General features: G+C 60.1%; 2 protein-coding genes across 2 annotated transcripts in view; both read left to right on the forward strand.

The window, feature by feature from the left end:
- The first annotated feature begins 623 nt into the window (after nucleotides 1-623).
- ISG15 (ISG15 ubiquitin like modifier) lies at nucleotides 624-1,777 on the forward strand. The gene is made up of 2 exons (XM_038537547.1): nucleotides 624-780; nucleotides 1,217-1,777. Exons 1-2 carry the CDS (start codon nucleotides 760-762, stop codon nucleotides 1,718-1,720), a joined length of 525 nt encoding a protein of 174 aa, XP_038393475.1. The 5' UTR covers nucleotides 624-759; the 3' UTR covers nucleotides 1,721-1,777.
- Nucleotides 1,778-4,124: 2,347 nt separating this feature from the next.
- AGRN (agrin) overlaps nucleotides 4,125-24,358 on the forward strand; it is a 33,844-nt gene continuing 13,610 nt past the window's right edge. Inside the window, 6 exon segments of the mRNA XM_038537548.1 lie at nucleotides 4,125-4,331; nucleotides 6,473-6,734; nucleotides 18,850-18,897; nucleotides 23,363-23,578; nucleotides 23,656-23,880; nucleotides 23,971-24,195. Of these exon segments, the coding sequence (XP_038393476.1) occupies nucleotides 4,125-4,331; nucleotides 6,473-6,734; nucleotides 18,850-18,897; nucleotides 23,363-23,578; nucleotides 23,656-23,880; nucleotides 23,971-24,195 (1,183 nt within the window).

The following is a 24,358-nucleotide window of genomic DNA, read 5'->3' on the forward strand; positions in this document are numbered from 1 at the left end:
ATGACCTGAGCCAAAACAGAGTTGGCCACTTAACCAACTCTGCCACCCAGGTGCCCCCATTTGCCCAATTTTTTATTGAATTGTTTATATTTTTTATAGTTCAGTTCTAAGAGTTCTTTATATGTTATGGACACCAGATCCTTATCTGACTTATGATTTGCAAATATTTTCTTCCATTTTGAGAAAAGCCTTTTCACTTTCTGGATAGTGTTCATGAATTCATTTTTATAGAAAATAAGAGATATATTTCTTTCATTAAACCAACAAACAAAAAACAATCTGAAGAAATACCATCCTAAACCAATGGTGATAATCTCTGGGTAGTTTGGATTGTCACTTGTTTGTTATTTCTGAATTAATTGCAGCAATGTTTTCCAAACTTACTAATTTTGCAAATTGGTAAATGGAAAGTGAATGTTTCCAGTCATTAGTTTCTGTTATGACTTCCGTGTAGCTTGTAAAGAACCTGAAGTGCTAGACACTTACGGGGGTTTCTGAATGAACACAGGGTGAGAGCATTGTCCTGAGTCTCTGGGCAGGTGGGTAATCCCAGGTCTTTATTACTGTTTTGTTTCTGCTACTCACAGGAGCATTCCCTGGGAAAAGGAAACTGAAACCGAAGCTAAATTCAGCCAATGGTCAGGCTCTCTCCCCAACACTGCCCTCTGACGTGAACAGCTCAGGTTCATAAAAGGGCTGAACAGGAGAGTAGCTGCAAGCTGAGAGGCAGCCAATCCATCTGTGCCCCTGGAGGACTTGATGCTGGAGCCTACAGCCATGGTAAGGGGTGTTTGACAGGCGGGGGGCAGGTGGGCTCTGTACCAGGCTCTTTTCCTATCTTACTGCTAGGGTCTTCCAAGGGTGGAGCCAGGCAAGTGGAGGTGCTCAGAGCTCCCCCAGGTCCCTAAGCATGAGGGGAGGGGCAGGGCCGCTTCTGAGATTGAGGTCTGGGTCTGGGAAAATGTGTTTTGCCAGTGTTGAATTCTGAGATCCCTTGGCATTGGCACAGGAAGGCATCTTAGTGGGCTGAGGAGGTGAGGTGATGGTCCTGGGGGATGGGCCTTTCTTCTGGAAATGCTCCCTGCTTCCCTCTAGTGCCTGGGGTTCCTTTCCTGGTGGGTGGGGAGGAGAGCACAGCTTTCCCTGTGGCCAATGATCTGCATGTAGAGGCTCCAGGACTGATGGTGAGGTTTATGAGTCTGTGTGATGCCCACAGGCTGGGAACCTGACTGTGAAGATGCTGGGAGGTGAGGAGTTCCTGGTGCCCCTGAGGGACTCTATGCTGGCATCAGAGCTGAAGCAGCAGATAGCCCTGAAAACTGGCGTGCCTGCGTTCCAACAGCGCCTAGCTACCCACCCGGCTGGCACAGTGCTGCAGGATGGGATCTCCCTCATCAGGCAGGGCCTGTGTCCTGGCAGCACAGTCCTGCTGGTGGTGAAGAACTGTAATGACCCCCTGAGCATCCTGGTGAGAAACAATAAGGGTCGCAGTATCGCCTACGAGGTCTGGCTGACACAGACTGTGGCTGAGCTCAAGCAGCAAGTGTGCCAGCAGGAGCACGTGCAGGCTGACCTGTTCTGGCTGACTTTTGAAGGGAAGCCCATGGAGGACAAGCACCAGCTGGGGGAGTATGGTCTCACACCCCAGTGCACTGTGTTCATGAATTTACGCCTGCGGGGTGGTGGTGGGAATTGGGCAGGACCAGGAGGGCAGTGCTGAGAGCCACCCACCCAAGTCCTTGACCAAGTATGGGTAATAAAAGTTGACAAAATTAAATGGCTCCTTCTGCTTGGTCCTTCCCCCAGCATCCCTCACTTCTGCATCCCTGCTGATGTGGACAGGGAGGGACAGAGGAGGAAGTGGGATAAGGAGACCCAGGGACGCTGGGTGGTCAGTAGGCTGGGGTTGCCAAGTTAAGGGACAAGACTAGTGAGATCAAAATAGAGATCTACTCCCATCCACACCTTGGACAAATTGAAGATGTCCCCACACCTTCGGGAAGTTAACTTCTAGAGAAAGAAAAGAGACACATCTGCTGGAGCCCACCTCTATCTCCAGATTGAGCCAGAATCAGCCTTTGCACAACTGGTTCCCATTCCCTACATCTGGGTCAGCAGACAGTATGGTGGGGTGGGGGGAGGTGTGGTCAGGTTCCTGCTGGGACCAGCACCCCTGGAAATGGTGAGAGGGTGAGGCCCCAGAGCCTGCCTCGGTGGGCTGTGAAGCAGGCTCCTCCAAACCAGCCAGGGCCCTGGGGCCTCATGGCCCTCCAGGATCCATCAGCCTGCCCTGTCCAGTCTGCATTGGTTTAGGGAGGGGTACGGGCAGGGCCTTGAACACACACATCACTGTCCCACAAACTGCTAAACGGAGACTATTCTCCAGCAGATACACCTTCCTTCAGGGCTTTACTTAATGGAGAGGCCATGGCCAGCAGGAGAGGGGCCTCCCGGGATGAGGGGTTCCTCTAGTTCATACGGAAGAGCTTGTCCTAGGTGGGGGGCACCTATTTCCACATAGGTGGAAACACACCTGCTTCCACATAGAATGGTTCTTTCTATACCAATTCCCCAAGAACTCTACAGGAGCCAGATGGTGTCAGCCTTGGACACAGGCAAGATGGGGAGTGTGTGTGTGTGTGGGGGGGGGGGGTGGACGCTCAGAACATACTTCTCTGAGGACACTCAGACTTCAGCTTTCAGACTGCAAGGGTAATTTGGCTGGAGGCCCAGAAGCCCCTTTCTGGTCTGTGGGGGTCTGTATCTAGGCCAAGGGACTTCTAGGTCTGGCTTATCTGTGACCAATATGTGTAGACAGGCAGCTGTGTGTGTGGGGGGGGTGGGGTGCTCCCCTGATTCCAGTTTCATTTCCTGGGTCCCTACCCTCCCTTCTTTGTCATAAGACAAATTAGCCAGTGTGAGCATACACCCTTGGTGGCACCCTCCCACCAGGGCCTGGGGAGGTAGGGTCCTCCTCCAGAGGGGGGCTCTTCTGCCACTTACCCTCCATTGCTTCAGCGATCTGTGGCTGGCTCGGAGTTGAGGAGGTGTGCCGGCGACCCGGCCCTGGCGGGACAGAAGCGGTAGCCTCTCCCTTCCCTCCATCTCCAGCTAAGCTAGGCTCTCATTTGTACCCCCTGGATCTCGGTTTACCCGGGTTATCCAGGCCGGCAGGCTGGAGAGGCGCTCATCTCGGGGCTGAAGAGGGGGCGTGGCTGTCCGTGCGCCGCCGGCCCCACGTTGTCACCGCTGGCCTGTAGAGGGAGCCCTCCGCTCTGCAGTGAGGCCCCAGCTCACCCGGGAACGGGAGGTGGGCGGGTCTGCGCTCCGTCCTGGCCAATCACCACGGCCCCCAGCCCACATTGGCCCTAGCCCGCCGGGGGCGCGGCCTGCGGGGGCCGCCTACTCGCCCGAACTGGCTGGGGGTCCCGCGCCCCGGCGAGTTTGCGGCCCCGGTTTTCCAAGAGGCTGTCGTGCCCCAGCGGGTTCCTCCCGCCAGGGGAGGGGCGCAGTCCCGCAGGGCCCGAGGGACGGCGGGGTCCCAGCACCCGGCAGCCCCTTCCCGCGGCTCTGGCCACGGCACAGCCTGGAGCCCCTTGGAAGTCCCGTCACGTCGCCTCCAGATTATGCATTAACCCGATTGCAGCCGCATTTCCTGGGCGGGGGCGCGGGGTGGGGGAGAGACGTCCGCGCGGGAGGGGGAGGGGAGTCAGTGGGGGCGCGCCGCAGAAGAGAGCACCCCCCACCCCCCGGGTCCGCCCACCCGCCCGCTCGGTCCGCCCTCCGCCCTGCGAGTCCCACCACCCACCTTGGCCCGACCCAGTCCGGCCCCCTCCCTCCCACCAGCCGGGCCTCCGCCCGGCGCCGCCGTCCCGGCGCTTTGTTCGCGGCCGGCGCGGGTCGCAGGGCGCCGGGCGGGCCGGGGACCGGCGCGGGCTGGGTAGCTGGATTGGGGGGAGGTGGGGAGGCGGGGAGGGGGCGGGGCTGCCCCGGGTCCCGCCCCCGCGCCGCCCGCGCTCCCACCGCCTCCCGGGAGCTGCGTCCCGTCCTGTCTAGTCCCGTTCCCGGCGCGGCCAGGCCCGCGCGCTTGCTCTGGCCGCCTTCCGCCGTCCTCGGCCCGCGCCATGGCCAGCCTGCGGCGGTCCGGCCCGGCCCCGCTGCAGCTGCTCCTGCTGCTCCTGGTGGTGGCTGCGCGCGCTCTGCCCAGCGCCGACGGGACGTGCCCGGAACGCGCGCTGGAGCGGCGGGAGGAGGAGGCGAACGTGGTGCTCACCGGCACTGTGGAGGAGATTCTCAACGTGGACCCGGTGCAGCACACGTACTCGTGCAAGGTGGGCCCCCGCCGGGACCCTGAGCCCCCCACCCCAACCCTCCTGGAAGCCTGGGTGGGGGTCTCTTACCCCTCCATCCCGGACCCCTTGCCCGAAGCTCCCCCCCTTGGAGATGCTGGCCGCCCCACTGAGACCCCCGCCCCAGGCCGTGGGAACGGGCACCAGGCGCTCCGCAGCACCCGCTCCCGCTCCCTTGGCGACCGCAGAGCCCCCGGGTGGGGCGCCGGGTCCCGGAAAACTCTCGAGTGCCAGAGGGAAAGTTCTTGCGGTACTGCTGCAGTCCCACCTCGCGGAGCCCAGGCCCTGGAGACCCGGAGATGTCTGACCCCACCCCCACCCCAGGCCCACTACCTTATTGGAAACAAGTGCGCCGCCCCCCAGGGAAACTGTATGGCTACCGCACCTCTCCCCATCAGTTAAAGAAAAGGAATGGGGACGAGGGGCGGTGACGCCTTCAGCTTGGGTTGAAAGTGGGGATTCGGCCTTTGATTAGTGCTGTCACCCCTTCCCAGAGGCCTTTACCAGGGCAAGAGGGGGTTATTAGGAGAGATTGGGATGCACATCTAGTCCCCCAACCCCAGGGACCCTGGGGGAGCTGCAGTGACTAGGTGTGGGGGACAGGGGCAGAAAAGTGGGCGGGGACTGTTCTGAGCCTCAAATGTGGAGGGGTGCAGGGACAGGTGCCCCATCCTGCTCCTATGAGAACTGATCCTTCTAGTCACAGGAGAGGGGGCTTGCCCAGCCCCTCCCTCAGTTGGATCTTGGAGCTCCCTGGGATAGGTATGTTGGTTTTTTTTTTTTTTTTTTTTTTGCTTTTTTCCCACAGTATGTTCCTGGGGAGGGCTCAGGGAACTCAGGGCCCATCCCCACTCTGGCCCCTAAAACCACCTCCCTGACCAGAAATCGGATCATTCCTTCTCCATGGAGATGGAGAGGGGTGGCAGCTTCTTTCAGATTGGCCTGTGCAGGCTACAGCTGGGATCCCCCGCCCAGCCCCCTCCCCTCCACCACACCAGGGCACTTTGCCAAGTCCCTGCAGGATTTTCCCGACTTCCTCCCCGCTGCTCCTGGGTGTGGCTGGGGTGGGGGGAGGCGATGAAATGGCCCAGCCCTCTCCCCGCTGGTTATCATCCTTCTAGAGCCTACTATGTGTCTGGGGTTGGGAGGGATAAGGTTGGACAAGGCCCCCAACTGGGCCACTGGATGGTGGAGGGGGACCTTACAGGAGCTGCAGTCCTGAGGCCTCCAGCAGGGACCTGGCAGGTGGGCAGGCCACCATTGTCTTTGATCACCCATTCCAGAAGTCTCAGCTCCCCAGAGCTCCTGAAGAAAGGGGCTTCTTCTCAGAGAGTGTGTGGGCTCATGTCCCCTGGGCATATCCCCATGGACATCCTAGTATAGTCTGCAGCTCCCATGACCCTCCTGCACCACCCCCGCCACACCAGGCTGTGGGTGTCTCAGGGTTTGGTTTGTTAGATCAGGTACCCTCAGGGCCCCAGGAGTGAGAGTGTGTAGGGTGGGGCTGCCCTGTGCTGCCCAAACTTGATTTTGTGGTTCGAAGGCTGCCTTGACTGCATTCACTGTAGGAGCCTGGCAGGAGGAGGGGTCTTTCACCTCCTGTGTGTGTGTGGGGGGGGAGGGTGTCTTAGCCCACCCACAGGGCTGCAAGCAGCCAAGCTGGCCCAGAGCCCTAAGCTCAGAGCCCATTGCCCTGAAAATCCATTGTCCATGTTAGATTCCTCTGGCTCTTAGAGGGTGGGTAGATGGGGAAAGTAGGGACATGCACCCAGACCAGGTGGATCTCCTTCCCATATCCAGCCTGAGCTGAGATAGACATTATTGGAGGTGGCTGGGGTCAGTTAGACCTAGGGGGTGGTAGTGCTGCTTCCTAGGTGAGGGTGTGTGTTCACAGGCTGCATGTCCTTTGGTGTGATGTGCACTGGCAGGGGCATCCATCATGCGTGTGTGCCCCTAAGATCTCTGTACATCTCTGCCCAGGCTTTGGGTCTACTCTGGACATCTGGCCTGAGCAACAGAGGTGGGAAGAGAAGCAGCAGCCCAGGTGCCCACATGGACTCTGTGGCTTCATCTCTCATGGCAAGAAGGCCACTGATACCTGTCCCCTCCCATGTCCACCCCAGGTTCGAGTCTGGCGGTACTTGAAGGGCAAAGACATGGTGACCCAAGAGAGTCTGCTTGATGGTGGCAACAAGGTGGTGATTGGTGGCTTTGGAGATCCCCTCATCTGTGACAACCAGGTGTCCACTGGGGATACCAGAATTTTCTTTGTGAACCCTGCACCGCCATACCTGTGGCCAGCCCATAAGAATGAGCTGATGCTCAATTCCAGCCTCATGCGCATCACCCTGCGGAATCTGGAGGAAGTAGAGCACTGTGTAGAAGGTATTTGGGGACCTGACCAGGGGAAGAGGTGACTGGGGCGGGTGGGGCTGCCCTAGGGGGTAGAGGAGAGTTTGCTTTAGTCTAGAGCATGGGTATCTTGTGGCTGAAGGCCGAAGGCTGATCTCCTTCCTGTCTCCCTGATCTCCCGGCCGAGTCTGGCCATCTCAAGGTCAGCTCCAGTCTCTGACGTCAGTAGAGTCCCCCACTAACCACCCCCTGTCCCACAATGCCACCATCTGTTGTCTTGGAGCCACACAAGTCCCAGTCCTGCAAAGGGACAAGCTTCCTCCTCTTCTGCTTGCCATTCCCCCCACCCCACCGGCTCCACACCCCCTCTTGGAGGGTCCTTTCTGAGCGAGAGGCAGGGACCAGGTGAATGAACACCAGCTGTTTATGTTCCTGCAGAAGCCCAAACATCTGTCTGGACGGGTCCCAGATGTTGAGCAAACTCCTTAGAGTGGGGCGTAGGGATTGGAGGAGGGGCTGCACCCTTCTGTGTTCCAAGAGGCCTGTCATTTCTGGAAAGGGGGAATTATGTGGGGTGGGTACTCGTAGGGGTTTGGTGGGTATGGAATTTCCTAATTGACTGTCGTCCACGCAGCACGTGTCTATTCTGAATGGCCCAAGAGCACCCCTCCCCCAGCCCAGCCTCTGGGAGGTGAGCTAGAATCACATGACCATGGCTTCCCTGCCCCCCTGCCCCAGGAGAGTCCCAGTTGGGGGCTGAGATCCTTTGCTGGGGAATGTGGCTGGGAGAATGTAGGAGCTGCCCCTTGCCCCCACATCCTGTCTGTCCCCTCATGGCTGCCTGGGAAGGGATGCATTGAAGGGGGCCGGGTGGGGGGTGGTGGTGGTGGTGGTGGTGGTGGAAAGAACATTTCCTCCTCAGGGCAGTGGGAAGGGTCTGTGGCTTCCTTTCTCTGGAAGACAACTCTGTCTCTCAGATTTGTTCTTTTGGCCATCAGGGAAGTCCCACCTTGTATCTAACCTACTGCTGTGATGCTGGCTTGGTTTTTATGGGATCCTGGACGGTGGTCATGTACCCTGTGCATGGGTAGGGGCATGGCCTGGAATGGGGAGCCCTGTGCATTCTGCCCAGCCTGTGGTCACCCGTCCCCGGGGCTGTCCCAGGGTCCTAGGCCATAGCATCACACAGGGAAGCCAGCAGGGCTGTGTGTCCCTGGTCTCTTCCTGGCAGTGACTCAGATGAGGGGTCCCAGCCTAGCCCTCACACCAACCCCAGACTTGAGACCCTGGCCCTGCTCTGGACACAAAGACGGGAGGGCGGCCTGGAGATGGGGCAGGCTGTGGGCTGGTGATGCCCAGTTTGGGGGATGTGTTGTGAGGGGGGGAGGTCTAAGGAGAAGCTGTGTAGAAGGAGCAGGGTACAGAAAGTCCCCTGTCCCTATGAGATAGAGTGAATTATCAACTCTGCAGCTGGGCGGGTCCAGTCTGAGGGTCTGTGACTCAGTAACTGTGGCCTTCTGTGGGGTCAGAGGGCATGTGGCGGGAGGGCCACCCTGGGCAGAACAGGTTTGGCATCTTGCCAGCACTGGCTATGCCAGGCTGAGCACTGGGAATAGCTGGAAAAGAGGGTACTGGGGGAGAGCCCCCCGCCCCTACCCCAGTCAGGACCAGGTGAGACCTGACTTGCTATGTGCCCTGTGCAGCCAGCACTCAGGTGCTAGGCTCGGACCTGGGCTCCAGCTGGAGGTGGAGCGGTGCTGGACAGCGTGCAGCAATGGTGTGAACTCCCAGGAGGGGCTGAGCCATTGGACGCTCTTGGCTCTTGGGGTGGGCCTGCTGGGGAGGATGGTCTTGGGGAGAGGGGATGCAGAGAGAGGCATGAGCTGTGACTGCAGCTGGGGCCTGGCAGCTGGAGGGGGTGGAAGGGAGCACGTTTGGGGAGGGTGGAACTGCAGACTGAGGCGCCTGGGATCCACTGTGAGGTGCCTGGAAGTTTTGAGCTGGGTGACATACATTTCTGCTTTGGTGCTAGGACAGGGTTGATACACCCCAAAGGCCCAGGGTGAGATGGGTGCTTCCCCCTTGAGACTCCCTGAGGCCTGAGGCACAAAATCCCCTGGAGCTGGGGCCAGGCTGGGGAAAGAATAACCCTGTGCCCACCTTCCCAAGTTGGGTGAGGGTGGGAGGATGGCCCTCCTCCTTTTCTGCAGGAGATACGGACCTTAAACCCCCCTCTCAGGACTGCACTCTAGGCTCTCTGGGAGCCAAGGCCTCACCCAAGTGAGGAGGACAGACAGACAAACAGGGCTTGAGCTAAGCTGACTCTGACCCCATTCTGTTTCCAGGGGCTTCATAGTTGTCTCAGCCCCACAGAGTCCAGAGGAAGCCTGGGCAGCCCCTAATACGTACAGGTCCCCTGAGACCACCAGGTCCCACCTCGTGTAGGAAATCCCTGTCCCTAACACACTTCTCTCCCTAGGCCTCCCCCCCATTGCCAAAGGCCCAGAGCAGCCAAGGTCGGGGGCACTCTCGGGTGCACCCTTTTTCTGCTCCCTGTGCCAGGGCCTACAGGGTAGGGTCTTCCTGGCTCTGTGGGGTCAGGTCCCTGCCCCAGCCTCCAGCCCCCAGGAAGGCTCCTCCTCCTCCTCCTCTGCCTGGGGAACCACATTCCTAGCATAACTGAGACAGGTATGTGTCCCTCCCTCTGCGCCACCTTTGGGTGAGGGAGGCCTGCTGCTCTGGGGCGGCCTCTGCCAGGAGACCCCCACCCCTGCTTTGTCAGGGAAGTAGCCTGGCCTCTTCTAGTGCCAGCTGCCCACGCACCAAGAGCCTGCCCAGGCTGGCAGCTGACCAGGTATTTCCTCTAGGTCTCGGCCACCTTGCCCTGGTCTGGACATTGCCCACACACTCCTACTACCCTCCCCACCCTCACTCATGAAGGCTGGTCCTAGGGCTTCTCCTGTAGCCCCCAGAAGGGACATGGGCCTGGCGGAAGGCCTGAGGCCCTTCCCTCCCTGCTAGGAGCCAGAAACAGAGAAAGGAAGTGTTGTCTGCCCTCAACTGGGGCCTGGCACAGGGACGGGGTCCTGGCACAGGGACAGGGTCAGAGTGGGTCTGGCCCTGGCCCAGCCCAGCCCTGCCCAACCCTGGAGGGGGTCCTGGCAGCAGCAACCCAAGGCCAAGCCTGGCAGGCCTGATCCTAGTGAGTACCCCCTCCCTTCCTCCCGGCCAGACCAGCTGTCTAGGACCTTCAGGAGGGCAGTGCTCCAGGTCAGTGTTCCAGGAGAGATCCTGGGCCCCTGACTTCCTTCAGGCCCTACAGGCCTTGGAGCTGGGTGTGGGTGGCAGACCCTCAGACAGGGACTGGCTCTCCACAGTGTGGGGGCAGGAGGATGCCCAGGGCATGTTTCTGGGCTCTTCCTTGTTGTCTGGCACATAGCTTCTCCTCCCCCCATTCCTGCCCTACTGCCCTACTCCCCCCACATTCCTCCCTGCTGAAGTGGGAGGTAGCTTCTCCCTGTTCCGTTTTCTGCCCTCTCCCAGACTATGGGTTCTCACCCCACCCCCTTGTAGACCCCACCCAGTGTCCTCCTGGGCCATTCCCCCAGGCGGGTCAGCCAGGAGGGCTGAGAGGAGGCAGGCCCAGACTCGAGGTTGCCCGCCCCCACCCCACCGTCTCTCCTTCCCTGGCAGCTGGGGGAGGGAGTTTGCCCAGGTGGGGCTCCCACCTGGGGAGTCCTTGCTTGGGAGTCAGGTGCTCCCAGGGCACCTGCTGGCTTTGGCTGTGAATTTGGTGTGCATTTGCTGGGACAACCCCGGGGGTGGGCTTTGCCAGCGAAAACCAAAGGGCTTGCTCTCATGTCACTTCCCTGGGGATGTCTTCCCTTTGGGCAGGACTAAGCTAGTAGAAACAGCTCTGGCTCTTTCCAGACACCACCCATCCCCTCCCTCCCCAGCCCCTGCAGATTGGAAATGGAAAAAGGGTTGTTTTGGAACAACCTCCCTCTGCCTGTGTCTTCACCAGCACCCCCACCCCCACCCCCGCCCGGAGCTGTGCTGGGCAGAACACATTCCCATGGGGCCAGCTCTGCCCTTGTGGCATCTCTACGGGTGCTGGCACCCCTGCACAGTTGAGGAAATGGGAGATGACCCGCTCTGCACTAGCTGCCGCCACCCTGCCAACCCTCACAGGCTGCCCCAGGGAAGCCAGTGGACGGGGGCTATGGGGGCATAGCCGCCTCCAGTGTGGCTGTGTTGCTTCCTTCCTGAAGGGTTAACCCGCCTCAACCCCATGAGAATCAAAGCCTACACCCGTCACCACAGGAGGGTGGGAAACAGCTGCAGAAACAGGCCTCCTTCCCACCCCACACCCCTTGCCTCTGTCTGTGGGATGCAGACCAGTTGTACCCTGTCCCTGCCCCCACCCCGAACAAGTTCTACCCTTGCCCAGAGACTTGGGGGTTGTGGGGAGAGAATAGACTCCCTTTTCTGCTCTGCCCCTGACCCCCTCCTCCCTGCCTGGCCCTCAAACTCCCCCTGCCACTGGGACAGGGGAATCAAGGCTCCCCACTCAAGCTACTGAGGCCTGGCTGGGGCTGGGCTGGGGGCTATAGGTGCAATCAGCAAAGTAGCCCACCCAGGACTGCACACCCTAGAGTCCCAGGAAGTGCCCACTGATCAGATAAAGGGGGCTGAGAAATGAGACAGCACCCCACTGACAGTTCTTAGATTACTGACATGGTTCAGGGAAGGAGGGTAATGTGCCCCCCATGGTTCTATGTGGGGCTTAGGAGGGGGTCATGTTCAAGCCTGAGGCTGTAGTCAGGATCTGGAGAGGGGTGACCCAGGCCTCTGGCAGAGTGTCCAGTGGGGAGAGGTCTCCCCTTAAAGGGGCCTCTCTCCCCCTAGAGCGGATCCTGAGAACTTCCTCTGAGGAAGACCCCCTGCCAGGGGCTGCTTACAGCTGGACCTCCTAGTCACCCCTCCCCCTGCCTGGATTGGAGGCTCAAGGGAGGGGGGGCTTTCTGTCCTCACCGGCAGCCAGCTGTTTCCAGCTGTGTGGCCAGCACATGTGTGTGTGTGCACATGTGCATGTGTGCCCATAACCTCCGATGAACTGATCTTGCACATGAGAATTCTGGTCAGAGCCCCCGCTGGTGGTCTGTAGTTCCTGCCACCCTTGCTTCCCTGGGCTTGGGCTGGAGCAGGTGCCCTGCAGTTGCTCTGCCAACAGGCTGCTTGCAGGCAACTTGTGCTTGTGTCTCGGGCCTCAAAATGGGGTCAGTTGTCCACATCCTTCCTGCTGCCCACCCTGGACCTGGCAGAGGGCTGGGCACCTCCTCCTGTAGGCTCTGCCTCTGGGAGTAACCACGGTGGGCTCTCCACACTGAGATGAAGGGGCTGTGGGGACAGGACAGGCTCCCTGTCCTGGCAGGTACCTGTAGGAGCCTGAGTCTGACATAGGGCAGTTAGGGAGCCAGGCTGGGCAAATCTGGAGAGGTGGGTCTGTGCTGGCCTGTGCCTCCCCTTGGTAGCATCTTCTCAGTCGCCCCACCCCTGCCTTGGGAGACGCAGGCAGCCTACTGTGGCTGCTGGAGGCACCTGGCCCTCTGTCCATAGATAGGAGGCTCCAGTGCACATCGAGAGAAATAAACATCTGGACCAGACTGTGGCCTGCTCCAACCTGCCGGAGAAGAGGGAATGTGTGCTCGGAGGCTCCTTCCTCATCCACACATCCTTCACAGCGCAGTACCAGATCCTCACTGGAAATGGGGTCACTGGCAAGACCTGCTGCCCCCTGCATGGAGCCCTGCTGGGGTTCTGGATGGGCTTCTCAGGGTGTGTGCTCTGTGTTGAGGGCTAAAGGCAAAGGAGGAAGGATGTTCTGGGCAGAAAAGACAGCACAAGGTTCCGTGGGCGCAAGGACAGCAGGTGTCCCTGTAGCTGGGGGGGGAGGGGAGGGAGAATGTGCTGGAAAACCAGAATCCATTGCTATAACCTGCTGGCTGAGAGAGCAAGCTGCTCCTTACCCACTGAGCCTCCATCTTGCCCCTGGGGACAGTTCTCCCTACAGACCCCATTGCTGCGTCTGTCCTTCTGTCCTCCTTGCTTCCCAGCGACTGTGTGTCTGCTACTCCTCTTCATCCTGACACCCACCTGGTCATCTCCTCCACCAATCACCTCCATTCAGGCCTGGGTGCCAGGCTGTGCATCCCCCGTTGCCTCTGAAGGATGCCCAGCTTGACACAGCCAGGCCCTCAGCAGGAACACAGGGTGTCCTGATCCACCGGATGCTGCCCACACCTGTGTGCCTCTCCTGCTCTCTCTTCCTCCTGGACAGGGGCAAGGCCTGATGGAGGATGAGGTGGATATGGGGCTGTCCTGGAGAAGAGGAAGGGAGGGTATGGGTCAGCCCTACTCCACCCCTGCTTTTTCTGTAGGCACCTACTCTCCAGCTTCTCTGTTCACATGGCGCCCCCTGGTGGCTCCAGCCCCGTGTCCTGGCAGGTGTCCAGGCCCCAAACTGAGCTCCCTCCCCGAGTCCCCCCAGGCTTGAGGATCTGCCCCCACCTCCTTATCTCCTACTCCTAATCTCTGTCACCTTCAGGCTTCACCACACTGGCATCGCCTGGTCCCGTGCAGGCCCCGGAGACTTCGTAGTTGTGTCTGGAAGTTCTTCCTACTGATCTGTGTCAACTCCTCCATCCTCCAGGTCTCTGTGTAGAGGCCTCAGTGTAACCCTCCTGAGGGCAGAGACTTTATCTGACTGCCTGCTCTGTGGAGGAGCTCAGACAGGCTAGTGAGACAGGGCTGGAGGGGCCCCAGGCTCCCATGAGCCAGCCATGTGTAAGGAAGGGGGACAGGTGTGGAGGCTAGTGGTCAGGCAGCTGGCACCCAAGCATCCAGCCTTGCTGAGCCCCCTCCTCAAAACTGTCATTTCATCCCACCACCCTGCAGTGGGGACAAACAGGCAGAAGTATGGGCCTTGCCAGGTGGCAGGTGGGTGAGCACACAGCCTGCAGAGTCAAACATGGGTACCTTCTGGCCTCACCTGGGGTGGGAACTGGAGACTGGGGCCTGACATGGCCTCCTTCCCAGTGGCTGGCCCCAGGCCAGCAGCGACATCCCGCTGTGAAATGCCCATTGTTTGCGGAGGCCCAGAAGGAGGGATTGACTGCCACTTGAGAGCGGACACCAGGAGACTGGGGACTGGGGGTGGGGGCGGCTCTGTCTGGTCCTCTTCCCCTCCCCCACCAGGGCGGCCAGGACCTGTGACTCTGGCCAGCAAGGTAGCCCATGCCTGACTGCTCCCTCCATGGCAGCTGCATTTTCTGTCCTCAGAAAAATGTGCGCACCTCAGGATCCCCAGGAAGGGGGTGGACAGATAGGCTGGAGGTGGCTCTGGCCAGGAGAGGCCCCAACATTAGAAGTGTGTGTGGGCACTTGTGCCGTGACCACTCCAAGCAGAAGCTGATGCTACCCCATCTCCACCCCTATCCTTTCTTGAGAAGCTGGGCCCAGGTCCCTCAGGAGTGAGGAGGGGGTCATCTGCATAAGAAAGCGGCCAGCAGGTTGCCAGTGGGCTGGACATCCCATCTTCTCTAGATCCCATCCCTCACCTTCCTTCTCAGTTTCAAAGAAGTACCTGGAGGTACCCAACCAGAGCCTTCATGTGTGCACATGCGTGTATGTGGGAGCAAACACAATGTGTGTTGTGTGGGTGAGGGACAAGGTTTGTGCTGCATGAAGCTGAGAGTGTGTGTGAGATACCCCATGTATATTCATGCCAACGAGTGAGGAAGGAGTGTGTAACACCCAGTACCCCGTGGAGTGCTGACTTGGGTGTCTGCCTGCATGACACCTGGAACCCTGGATGTGCATGTGTACATCTGTGCAGTCACATGTTGCTGTGTGTGAGCCTGGAGACCAGAGGGGCTAATTTCTGGCTCAGAATATCCTCTATTCCTTCCTAGGGCATGCGCCTGCGTGGGCTGGTCAGGGCTGAATGATTTTGAGTCTGAAGATCCCAAAATAGCTCTGGTAGCCTGTGTTCCCCTCCCCCTGCTGGGTCTGGGGCCTCAATGGCCCTTTGTCTCTCTAAAGGCGTGGAGTGGAGCCCCTGTCAGGGGCTTAGACTCTGACTGGGGCCAGGAAGGACAGGCTGCCCAGTGGCTCCCCTTCCCCCAAGCCAGGCCCTAAGCCCCACCCCCATGTTGACCGGGTGGGCCAGTCTTTCCCCTCCAAGTGAGCATCTGAAGGTGAGCACATCTGCTCCCCCACCCCCACCCCAGGCTCACACTGATCCCTGGGCTAACCCTCCCATACCCTGGTTCCTGTATCTCCCTCCTGCAGAGCCTACCCGTGATGCTGTGGTGAGAGCAGACGGTCCATCTGTGCAGGCATGTGAGCATTGCCTGGGATTTGACCCTTGGCACTGTCCATGGGGCCCTCTCTCAGCCAAGGGATGAGGACCCTGGGGGACTGCAGGGACAAGTAAACGGGAAAATGTGTGAACTGCTGGGACTCACCACACTAAGCCTCTGGGCTCTGAGCCAAGCCCTGCCCTGAGAAGATAAAAAGTCAGACCCTGCCCTGGGTGCTCCCAGTCCAGGGTGGCACCCTGGGGAGCTGTTGGCACTATCAGTATGGTGTGGGCAGTGCCAAGGTCCAATGAGGTGAGGATGGGAGGCACCTTTGAGGAGGTAAGGACGACCAGGGGCCAGGGTCTCCAGGTGGTTTGGTGGCCTGCTGCTCTGGCTCCGTTGTGGTGTGAGGTGAGGGAACCGCTTTGTTTATTGGCTTTTCCTGCAAAGTTTCATTAGGGATCATTAGAACCCCAGGTTCCAGGCTCTAAGAAGTTTGATGACCTCTGCTGTGGGTGATGGGGGACCCTGACAAGATGGGCTAATCCTGTGTGGGATGTGGCACTGTGTCAAAGGAGATGGACCTCATGGGACTGGGCACCGGCTGGCTGAGAGGTGGCTGCTCTGGCTGAGAAAGTGGGGGTGGGGGGGAGAGGGCTGGGGGGGGACTATGGACAAACCTACCTGATCAGGAGGGAGGGGGCTCTAGGGACATGTTTATGACATCGCTGAATATAGCATAGGGTAGAGGGACCTTAGGGAGTGTCCAGGTGGAGGTGTGGTAGGAGTTGAGGCACTAAAATGTCTGTTGGTCCCCTGGGGTGGTGTCAGTGTGGATGAGTGGAGAATTGGCACCGGGAAGGGCCTGTTCCAGGGCAGAGGAGCCCCACAGATCTGAGGGAGCACCTGTAGGAAGGGGGTGTGTTCAATCTTCTTTCCCAGGGTGGACTGAGATGAGACCTAAAGTGACCAGGGGTGGCACTGGTGGCTGTGGCAATAGCCATTTGGCTGAAAGGGAAACCTGCTGACCACACATGCAGATACTCCTCTGGAGGACTGAGTGCGGTGTGTGTAACTCTGAGTGAGTGGACAGGTATTTGTCTGCAGAGTGTGGGACTCTGTGTAGATGGGTATGACTGGGCATGTATGGGGGGGCCGTGGTGCAATTCACGTCTTTTCAGCTGGAGCGGGGAGTTGGTCAGCAGCTGTTGGAAAGAACTGACCAGAAGGGATTCTGGAATGGGGCTGGGTGGGCCCTGATCCCAAGGAGAAGAGGGACGCTCTGTTTTGGAGGCCAGGCTTCCTCTTCCTCTCTCCCCAGAAAGGGCTGGCGGACTCTAAGAGGGACAGGCAGAGGTCACTGCAGGTCCTCGAAGGCCTGTGACCAGGTCCAGGCTGGAAGCGGCCAGCCGCGGTGGGTGTGGTGCGGGGGGCGCTCAGGGATCCCTCGCAAAGGCTGGTGGCGGGATGGGGGTGCAGGGGGGCGGAGGGTGAGTCAGAGATGGCCGCCTACGGGACTCCGGCTGCGGAGGGTGGGACGTGACTGGTGCGGATTATGGGGCCGGTGCTGCACTCCTGCGCTGACCCCCCCACCCCCACCCCCACCCCCACCCCGCCTCTCCCCCTCCCAGGGCAGGGGCTTGGAGGGCGGTTGTGGAGAGGCCTGGCTCCGGTACTGCCCCGCGCCCCGGTCCGGCGGTGACGTCACGGCCCCGATGCTCCCTGTGGCCTCTGGGGGGCGCTCCAGGCCCGCGGGACGGTGCCGGGAGGACCGCGACTATTTACATAATGCTCCTCTCCAAGGAACTCATTTGCATGTTCCTCTGTCCGAGGGGAGGTGGGGAGTGCCCGGGTGGTTTGAGGTGTGACCATCACTTCGGCGGGGCGGTGGGGGTGGGCCTGTCCTTCCACCTCCGCCCTCGGGTCGGACCCCTCCGGCCCTCCACCTGCGCGTGCACCTGGGACCCTTACCCCTTGCACACTGCCAGGGCGGGGCCGCAGAAGCACGGACGGTGACACGCGCGCACAGGCACCCCCGCACACTGCAGCCCCGAACGGAGTCCCGCGTGCAGGGCCGAGCCCCCTCCCGCCGCGGGGAGTCGGAGTGACCCCGCGGACCTCCTGGGGTGGGCGCGGTAGGGGAGCCGCCCAGCCCCTGACCCCGCCCCGCACCTTCTCCCCGCCCCCACCCCGCCCCAGCACCTGCCTCCTCTGCCTCCCAGCCCCGCGCCCACCTCGCCCCCACCCTCACTCCCATCCATCCCCCTGCCCCTCCGGTGCCTTTTGTGCGGCTGCCCTCCCGTCCTCTTCCGCCCGGTCCTTGGCTGGCGACGCGAGCCGACTCCCCGCGGACACCGGGGTCCCCGGAGGCGGCTTCCTTTGTCTCCGCTCCCCGCCCTCCCTCGCGGCGCCCCTCGCCCCTCACTCACCGCCTCAGCCCGGGCGAGGCCGACGCGAGCGGGCGCTGCTCGCCCAGAGGCGGGACCGAGGCGCGGCCCTCCGAGGACCGAGGACCGGCCCTTTATTCTCTCCGTCCGACGCGCGCGCTCCTCCCGCCTCCGCCGGGGACGGGACCGGACCGGACGGACCGAGACCCTGCGCGCCCGCGGACCCCGCCGCGCCTGCCCTCGCCGCCCGCGCTCCTCGGCCTGGCCCTCGCCGGGGCGGCTCCGGGGCTCCCGCGGGCTGGGGAAGACCGGGCGCGGCCGGAGCCCTGCGGAGAGCTACCGGCGCCGACGCTACCGCTACCGGGTGGTGGACACCAGGGGGGGCCGCGGGCTGGCCCTCAGCGTCGCCTCCGCTTCCTTCTGGGAATTCTGCACACCTCCCGTTATGAGCCTCAAGGGCGCTGGCGGGGCCCTGCTGCTCCCCGGGCGGTGACTGGCACTGAACTTTGAGGACATAGCTGCTGTCAGCTGTCCCAGGGGTCCCAGGATGGGGGGAGTTGCCCCGAGGAGGCCCAAGGGCACCCCTTGAGGAGCCCCCATCCCCTGAGAGTGGGGCTGAGGAACCCAGGGCCATGCCTCCGCCACCTCTGGAGCGGGACCCCCGGCAGCAGCGTGGGGTCTCCCTGCTGGTGCGGTATTTTATGATTCCCTGCAACGTCTGCCTGATTCTGCTGGCCACGTCCACGCTGGGCTTCGCGGTGCTGCTTTTCCTCAACAACTGTACGTGGTTGTGGGCCAGGCCCGTGTGACCCTCCTTCTGCTGGCTGAGCTCCCCTACCTCAGCCACCACGGACTAGGGGACAGGCAGGTCCCCCAGAGGCTACCAACTGAGATGCTGCTCAGATGGGCCACCTGCATCTTCCAGGGACAGGATGGGCTGCTCTCTGGATCCCTGGGCCCCTCGGAGCTTGTCCTTGGTCCCATGGAGGACCTGATCTTCATCCTGAGCTGCAGAGACAACGTGTTCTGGGAGCTGGGGAGGAAGGGAGCAGCTGACCACACTGGAAGGGGGAGCTTCGGCAGGGCCTGGGGCTGGGCTCATCTTGGGAATAGGTGGCTGCCTACACCCCGGCTGTTAGGACCCCGCCTGACAGGTGTTAGGCCATGACCACACAGCTGGAGGGGCAGAGAAGAGGAAGGGCCTGTCCTCTGGCTACTCACAGGCTTTGGCCGGTCCTTGGGGCTCAGCATGGGGCCAGGGAAGGGTTGGGGATGGGCAACTGGTATAGAGGGCAAGGGCAGGAGGGCAGGGGTGGCCCCTCCAGACTGGGCAAAGGGATAGGCTATGGAAAGGTCTGCTCAGAGAGGCCTAACTCAGATATTTGGGTTTTCTTCCAGACAAACCTGGGACCCACTTCACACCAGCGCCCCCAACGCCTCCAGATGGTAAGTGGAGTGGGGGGCCTCAGTTGGTGACAGGCTGTACTTGGGAGACTGTGCTCGGAGGGGCAGTGGCACTCTTAGGGATCAGGAGCCATTCTTGGGGTGTGCACACCAGACATATTAGGTGTATCTGGAGCAGAGAGGATGCTGGATGTGGGAGCCTGGGTCCTTCCTGGGATGTCTACATCGGGAGACAAGCAGAGCACAGGTGGGGTCCTTGGGCCTGGGCTTGGGCCTGTGTTGGCCATGAGCCATTGCACACAAGCTCCAACTTCTCTGGGCCTTGCCCTTCTTGGCCCAAAAATTGGGAATAAGTCCTGGGGCCTACAAGTTGTAAGATGGGTCAGACAATATGTGTGGGGGGCGGGGAGTCGTGAAGGACCATTGATTGGGGACAGATTGCAGAGCCTGTCCCTGGTACTGAACAGCTTAGGGCTGGCCTTCTGACCCGCTCTGTGGGCTGGGACGTGGCCTCCCTGAGACGCCTGCTGGTCTGTGAGCCGCTGTAATTCAGCTAATGTGAGAGGGGGAGGGGATGAAGCAGTTAGTGTCACAGGAAAAGGTGGCTTGGGGCTCTGTCCTTGGGTGGGGACACTGAAAGTTTCCAAGTTTGTGCTCAGCACCTAAGCTCCCTGCTGGGCAGGTACCTGCCGGAGTTCAGAACCCCACATAGAAAGCTATCCATATATGGGATAAAAGGATACTCCGTTGTAGTGGGCTGGGGGCTGGAGACCCGACTGAGTTTCCCACAGGCTGTGGGCAAGAGGCCTGGGGCTCTGTCTGGATTTAAAGACTGGGTTTGGGTGGGAGGCACCTTCCCCTTTCCCAGTGTACTTAGCCTCCTCTCCTGAACCCTAAAAGCCTGGTGCATCTCCTTTGCTTTATGTGTGTCTTGACCTTCCCTGCTGCTGCCCATGTGGGCCCTCGCACCCACATCCTGACCCTACTGCACACTTGGGGACAGCTCCATGCCATGGCCATTGTCATCCCTCTTAGGCATACACACTGTGTATTTGTGGCCATGGGCAGGCCATTCCATCCCCTAATTCACCCGAGAGCAGGAGGGGAGTTTAAATATACCCACTTCAACCGGTGGCTATAAAAAACCACTGCCGCCTCCGGCATGGCACACTGTGAGGGGGCCCTTGGGCATGCAGAGAGCAAGCCTGCACTGGGGAGTTGAGTGGTCAGGGAAAGCCTCCTGTAGTAGTCATTGCTGGGCAAGTGTGGCTCATGGCCATAGGGGTGCTCTACATACATTTACGAGGGGCAGCTTACGTAATGGTTAAGGGCTAATAGAGGTGTGGTATGAGTGGTGCCTCACACATGAAGGGCATGGCTCTTATGTGCTTGCTTGCATGTGTGTGCATGTATGTGTACTTGTGCATGTTTTATGTCCAGTCAAGAGACTCACCTTGAGCCTCTATGACTCCCTAGTTCCGGAGGGAGCGGAGAACAGACATGTAGACAGGCAGCTGTGAAGTGGGCATCAAAACTATGCATGGGAGCAGCCCTCCCCAGACCTAACAGCCTGAGCGTGGGTCTGGGGAAGGAACCCATTTCACCCTGGACAGGGAATGAGTGCCATGAATTCCAAGCTTCTGCTTTGCCCACATCACATCACCAAATGCTGCAGCTGCCCTGGGAGCCATGAGACCTACCCCTGCTCTACAGCCCAGACCCTGCTCCTTGGGAACTGCCACTCTGAGAGGGCTGCAGGCTCCACAAAGTGGTGGGAGGTGGAAGGGCTGGGACCTAGACCCACCTGTCTGACTTGGGAGTCAGTGTGAGGGCCTCAGCTTGATGGCCCCAGAGGCACCCTGGCCTCTCTTCTGCCCTCAGCTACCTTCAGGCCAACAGCTAGTCCCAAAGAACCTGTCCTCAAGATGTCTCTCTGATCTCCTGCCCCTAGCCCCTCCCCTTCCAGTCCACCTTCTATATACCTGACCCAGTGCTCCAGGCTTGCTTATCACAGGTTAGCTGTCATTGTCATCATCACCATCCTCCCCTAGTTACTGTCTTGGGCTTGTGGAGGAAGGGTGCAGGTCTTGGTGGGCAAGGAACATGGTAGTCATCCAAGAGTAGATGTCTTTGTCTGAGGGGTTGGGGCTTTGGGAGGGTCTGGCTGGACCAAGGTGAGCAGAGGGAGAAAGGCCTGACTCCAGGGCACAGACACTCCACAGCCAGGCCGGGAGCCTGGAGTGTACTGACAGGAGGACCAAGTCTTTGGCCATGGGTCAGGACTCTGGGAGAGACCTTGGTTAGGAGGTCTGGTGGATGCCAAACAGTAGTCAGATGGATTTCGGCAAGTGCCTATGGATTTGGTCTGGGGGGTCCCAGGAGCCTTGAGCAAAAAAGGTGAGAAAAAAGTGCTAAGGGAAGAGTAGAGGGAGACAGGGTGTGAAGAGGTCTCATGGGGGGACAGGCTTTGAGTTTGGTTTGAGTCAGGACAGAGGGGAAGCCAATGTAATGACAGTAACAACAATTGTCATTACTATGGCAGCTGACCCTCCACTAGAGCTGCATACAGAGCACCCTGCAAGCCTCTGCAGATGTCAGCCCCTTTAGCCCCACAGTAACCTTGGGAAGTAGGCCCCACTGTGCCCACTCACATAAGGAGGTCCTGAAGCATGGCAGGGTGATAACTTGCCCACAGTCACCAGGCAGATGAATGCAGAGTTGGCAGTAGCCTGGCTTGGATCTCCAGGTGAAGTGGGAGGAGGAAGACAGAAGTATCGGTGGGAGGGGAGCACAGGTGGTCACAGGGACTTCAGGCTGGGGTGTGCACATGGGCCCCACCCTGGCCTCAGGCCCCTGTTCACTCAACCTGTGGGGGGGCAGGGGTAGGGCTGCCAATCAGATGTGAAGGAGCCTGATGGGGGCTGTTGCTGTGGCAACAGCTAGCTCCAGCTCCCTTTGGGGCCCTGCCCTCCCCAGAACGGTGGTGCTTTCTCTCTCCTGCCCTGCTTCCTGAGCCTGCTGGAAGACGATGGAGGGAGCCACCCGCTGTCTCCACCATAACTTATTAATGATAATTAGACCCAGTTAAACATTTATTAGAGTAGACAGCTGCACCCTATAAACCTGTGCCTGTGGGTGTGTGTAAGTCCCAGTGGAGGTCCTACGGAGTCAGTTGGCCTTATTCAGGAGGGGCTCTCCCTGACAGCTCTGGGTTAAAGTGTTCCAGAGCCTTCTGCATTCCTCCAACTGGAGGAGCTGTGGTCTCTCATCGGTGGGTGTCAGGAGCGGCCCCTTCGTTGGGATGTGCTGGGCGCATAGCAGTTTTTAACTACAGAGTTAGGAATTAAAATGTTTGGGCAGCCCAGGTGACTCAGCGGTTTAGCGCCGCTTTCAGCCCAGGGTGTGATCCTGGAGACCCAGGATCGAGTCCCACGTCGGGCTCCCTGCATGGAGCCTGCTTCTCCCTCTGCCTCTCTCTCTCTCTCTCTCTGTGTCTCTATGAATAAATAAAATCTTTAAAAAAAAATAGGAATTAAATGTTTAAAGAGGAAGATTACAGGTCTGCAGAGACCCAGTGCTCAGCCTCCCAGAGGAGGTGGCTGCTGCGTTTGAGGTGGGACAGCAGGCCTGGGGAAGAGGTGTGCAGAGGTGGGGGCTCCAGGAGAGATGCCCCATCAGCTCTCACCCGGGGAGACCTGGGAGGGCAGGAGAGCCAGGAACCTTCAAGAAAACCACAGCTGAGAGACCTGAGGGAGGCACAGAAGGTCGGGTAGAGAAGGGGAGGCCAAGGAAAGCCCACGAGGCAGGGCCCCCAGGGAAAAGATGTGGGAAGAAAAGGAGAACATAGGGGGAAGCCTGGGGTCAGAGTGCTAGGTTCCCGACCAGAGCCAGAGATGGAGCAGGTGAGCTGACCCCAGAGACTTCCCACCCATCTGCTCTACAAGTGTGTGAGCTCAGGCCAGAGGTATTGGGTGCTGAGCTGGTGTTGGGCCCTGGAGCAGCTCCCAGGAGGGACCAGGCCTCTGAGGGTCAGGGGTCAGGTGAGGGGCTCTGGTTCTGATGTGAGGAGGGGTCTAAGCAAAACTGGGACAGGTTCCCCGTGGTAGAGTTGGCCTGAGGATTTGTTTCTTGCTTTGTGTGGGGCTCCCACTGAGGTGCTGGTGCGAGATCAGGGAGATGCCCCCTCCACAGCTGTGGAGGGGAAGAGGGCTGAGAATTGCTACCATGAGGAAATGCCCTGGGGCTGGTGGGCTTGAGGGGGGGAGGGGCCAGGCCCCATCACATGTGCAAGGGTATGTATACGTGGCCTCAATGGGCACACGTGTTCCCATGAGTGCCAGCACAAACGTGTGGATGGGTGGCTGTGTCCCCAGGGGGTTGAACATATTGAATGCATGTTGGTCTGTGCAGGTGTGTGGATGCAGGAAATGTGCACGGACCTTGGGGCCTGGGTGGCAGCAGGTGCTGGGCCCTGACCTTCCCTTCCTTCCCCTGTGCCACTCCCCAGCATGCCGAGGAATGCTGTGTGGCTTCGGTGCTGTGTGTGAGCCCAGTGCAGGGGGTTCAGGCCGAGCCTCCTGCGTGTGCAAGAAGAGTGCCTGTCCCGCCGTGGTGGCGCCCGTGTGTGGCTCTGACGCCTCCACCTACAGCAATGAGTGTGAGCTGCAGCGGGCGCAGTGCAGCCAGCAGCGCCGCATCCGCCTACTCAGTCGCGGACCCTGTGGTGAGTGCAGGTATGAGGGGGGGCATTCCAGAGCGTGCAGTGGATGGCTCCGTGACCCTGTCCCGCCCCACCCACAGGTTCCCGGGACCCCTGCTCCAATGTGACATGCAGCTTCGGCAGCACCTGTGTGCGCTCAGCAGATGGGCAGACAGCCACATGCCTGTGCCCTGCCACCTGCCGGGGGCCCCCGGAGGGCCCCGTGTGTGGGAGCGACGGTGCTGACTACCCCAGTGAGTGCCAGCTCCTGCGCCTCGCGTGCACTCGCCAGGAGAACATCGTCAAGAAGTTTGACGGCCCTTGTGGTGAGCCCTGCCCCGTGCCCTGCCATGTTTCTTCTACATGTGCATGTCTGCGTGGCACAGCACCCTGACTTCTGCCCTCCCACATCCTAGACCCCTGCCAGGGCACCCACCATGACCTGAGCCGTGTCTGCCGCGTTCACCCACGCACGCGGCATCCTGAGATGCTCCTCCGGCCAGAGAGTTGCCCTTCTCAGCCAGCACCTGTGTGCGGGGATGATGGAGTCACCTATGACAACGACTGCATAATGGGCCGCACGGGAGCCACCCGTGGCCTTGTCCTCCAGAAAGTGCGCTCTGGCCAGTGCCAGCCTCAAGGTGGGTGGTTCCTGGTGGTGTGACCTAGGGCCCTGCCTGTCCCACAGTCACTGGCAGTCCTCACTGGTACCCACTCATCCTCCCCTCTTTGCCCATGGGTCCCCTCTATGTGCCTCATGGGGGCTGACAGGGTGCTCTGAGCTGAGTGATCTCCTTGCTTCAC

This window comes from Canis lupus, chromosome 5 (assembly GCF_011100685.1).
Source record: "Canis lupus familiaris isolate Mischka breed German Shepherd chromosome 5, alternate assembly UU_Cfam_GSD_1.0, whole genome shotgun sequence".
In the NCBI taxonomy this organism is placed as follows: domain Eukaryota; kingdom Metazoa; phylum Chordata; class Mammalia; order Carnivora; family Canidae; genus Canis; species Canis lupus.

Excerpts from the sequence above, each read along its gene's own strand:
- ISG15 (XM_038537547.1), top strand. The coding sequence starts at position 760 with ATGCTGGAGCCTACAGCCATG. Across the intron at positions 781-1,216 it reads TGCTGGAGCCTACAGCCATG|GCTGGGAACCTGACTGTGAA; the intron begins GTAAGGGGTGTT and ends TGATGCCCACAG.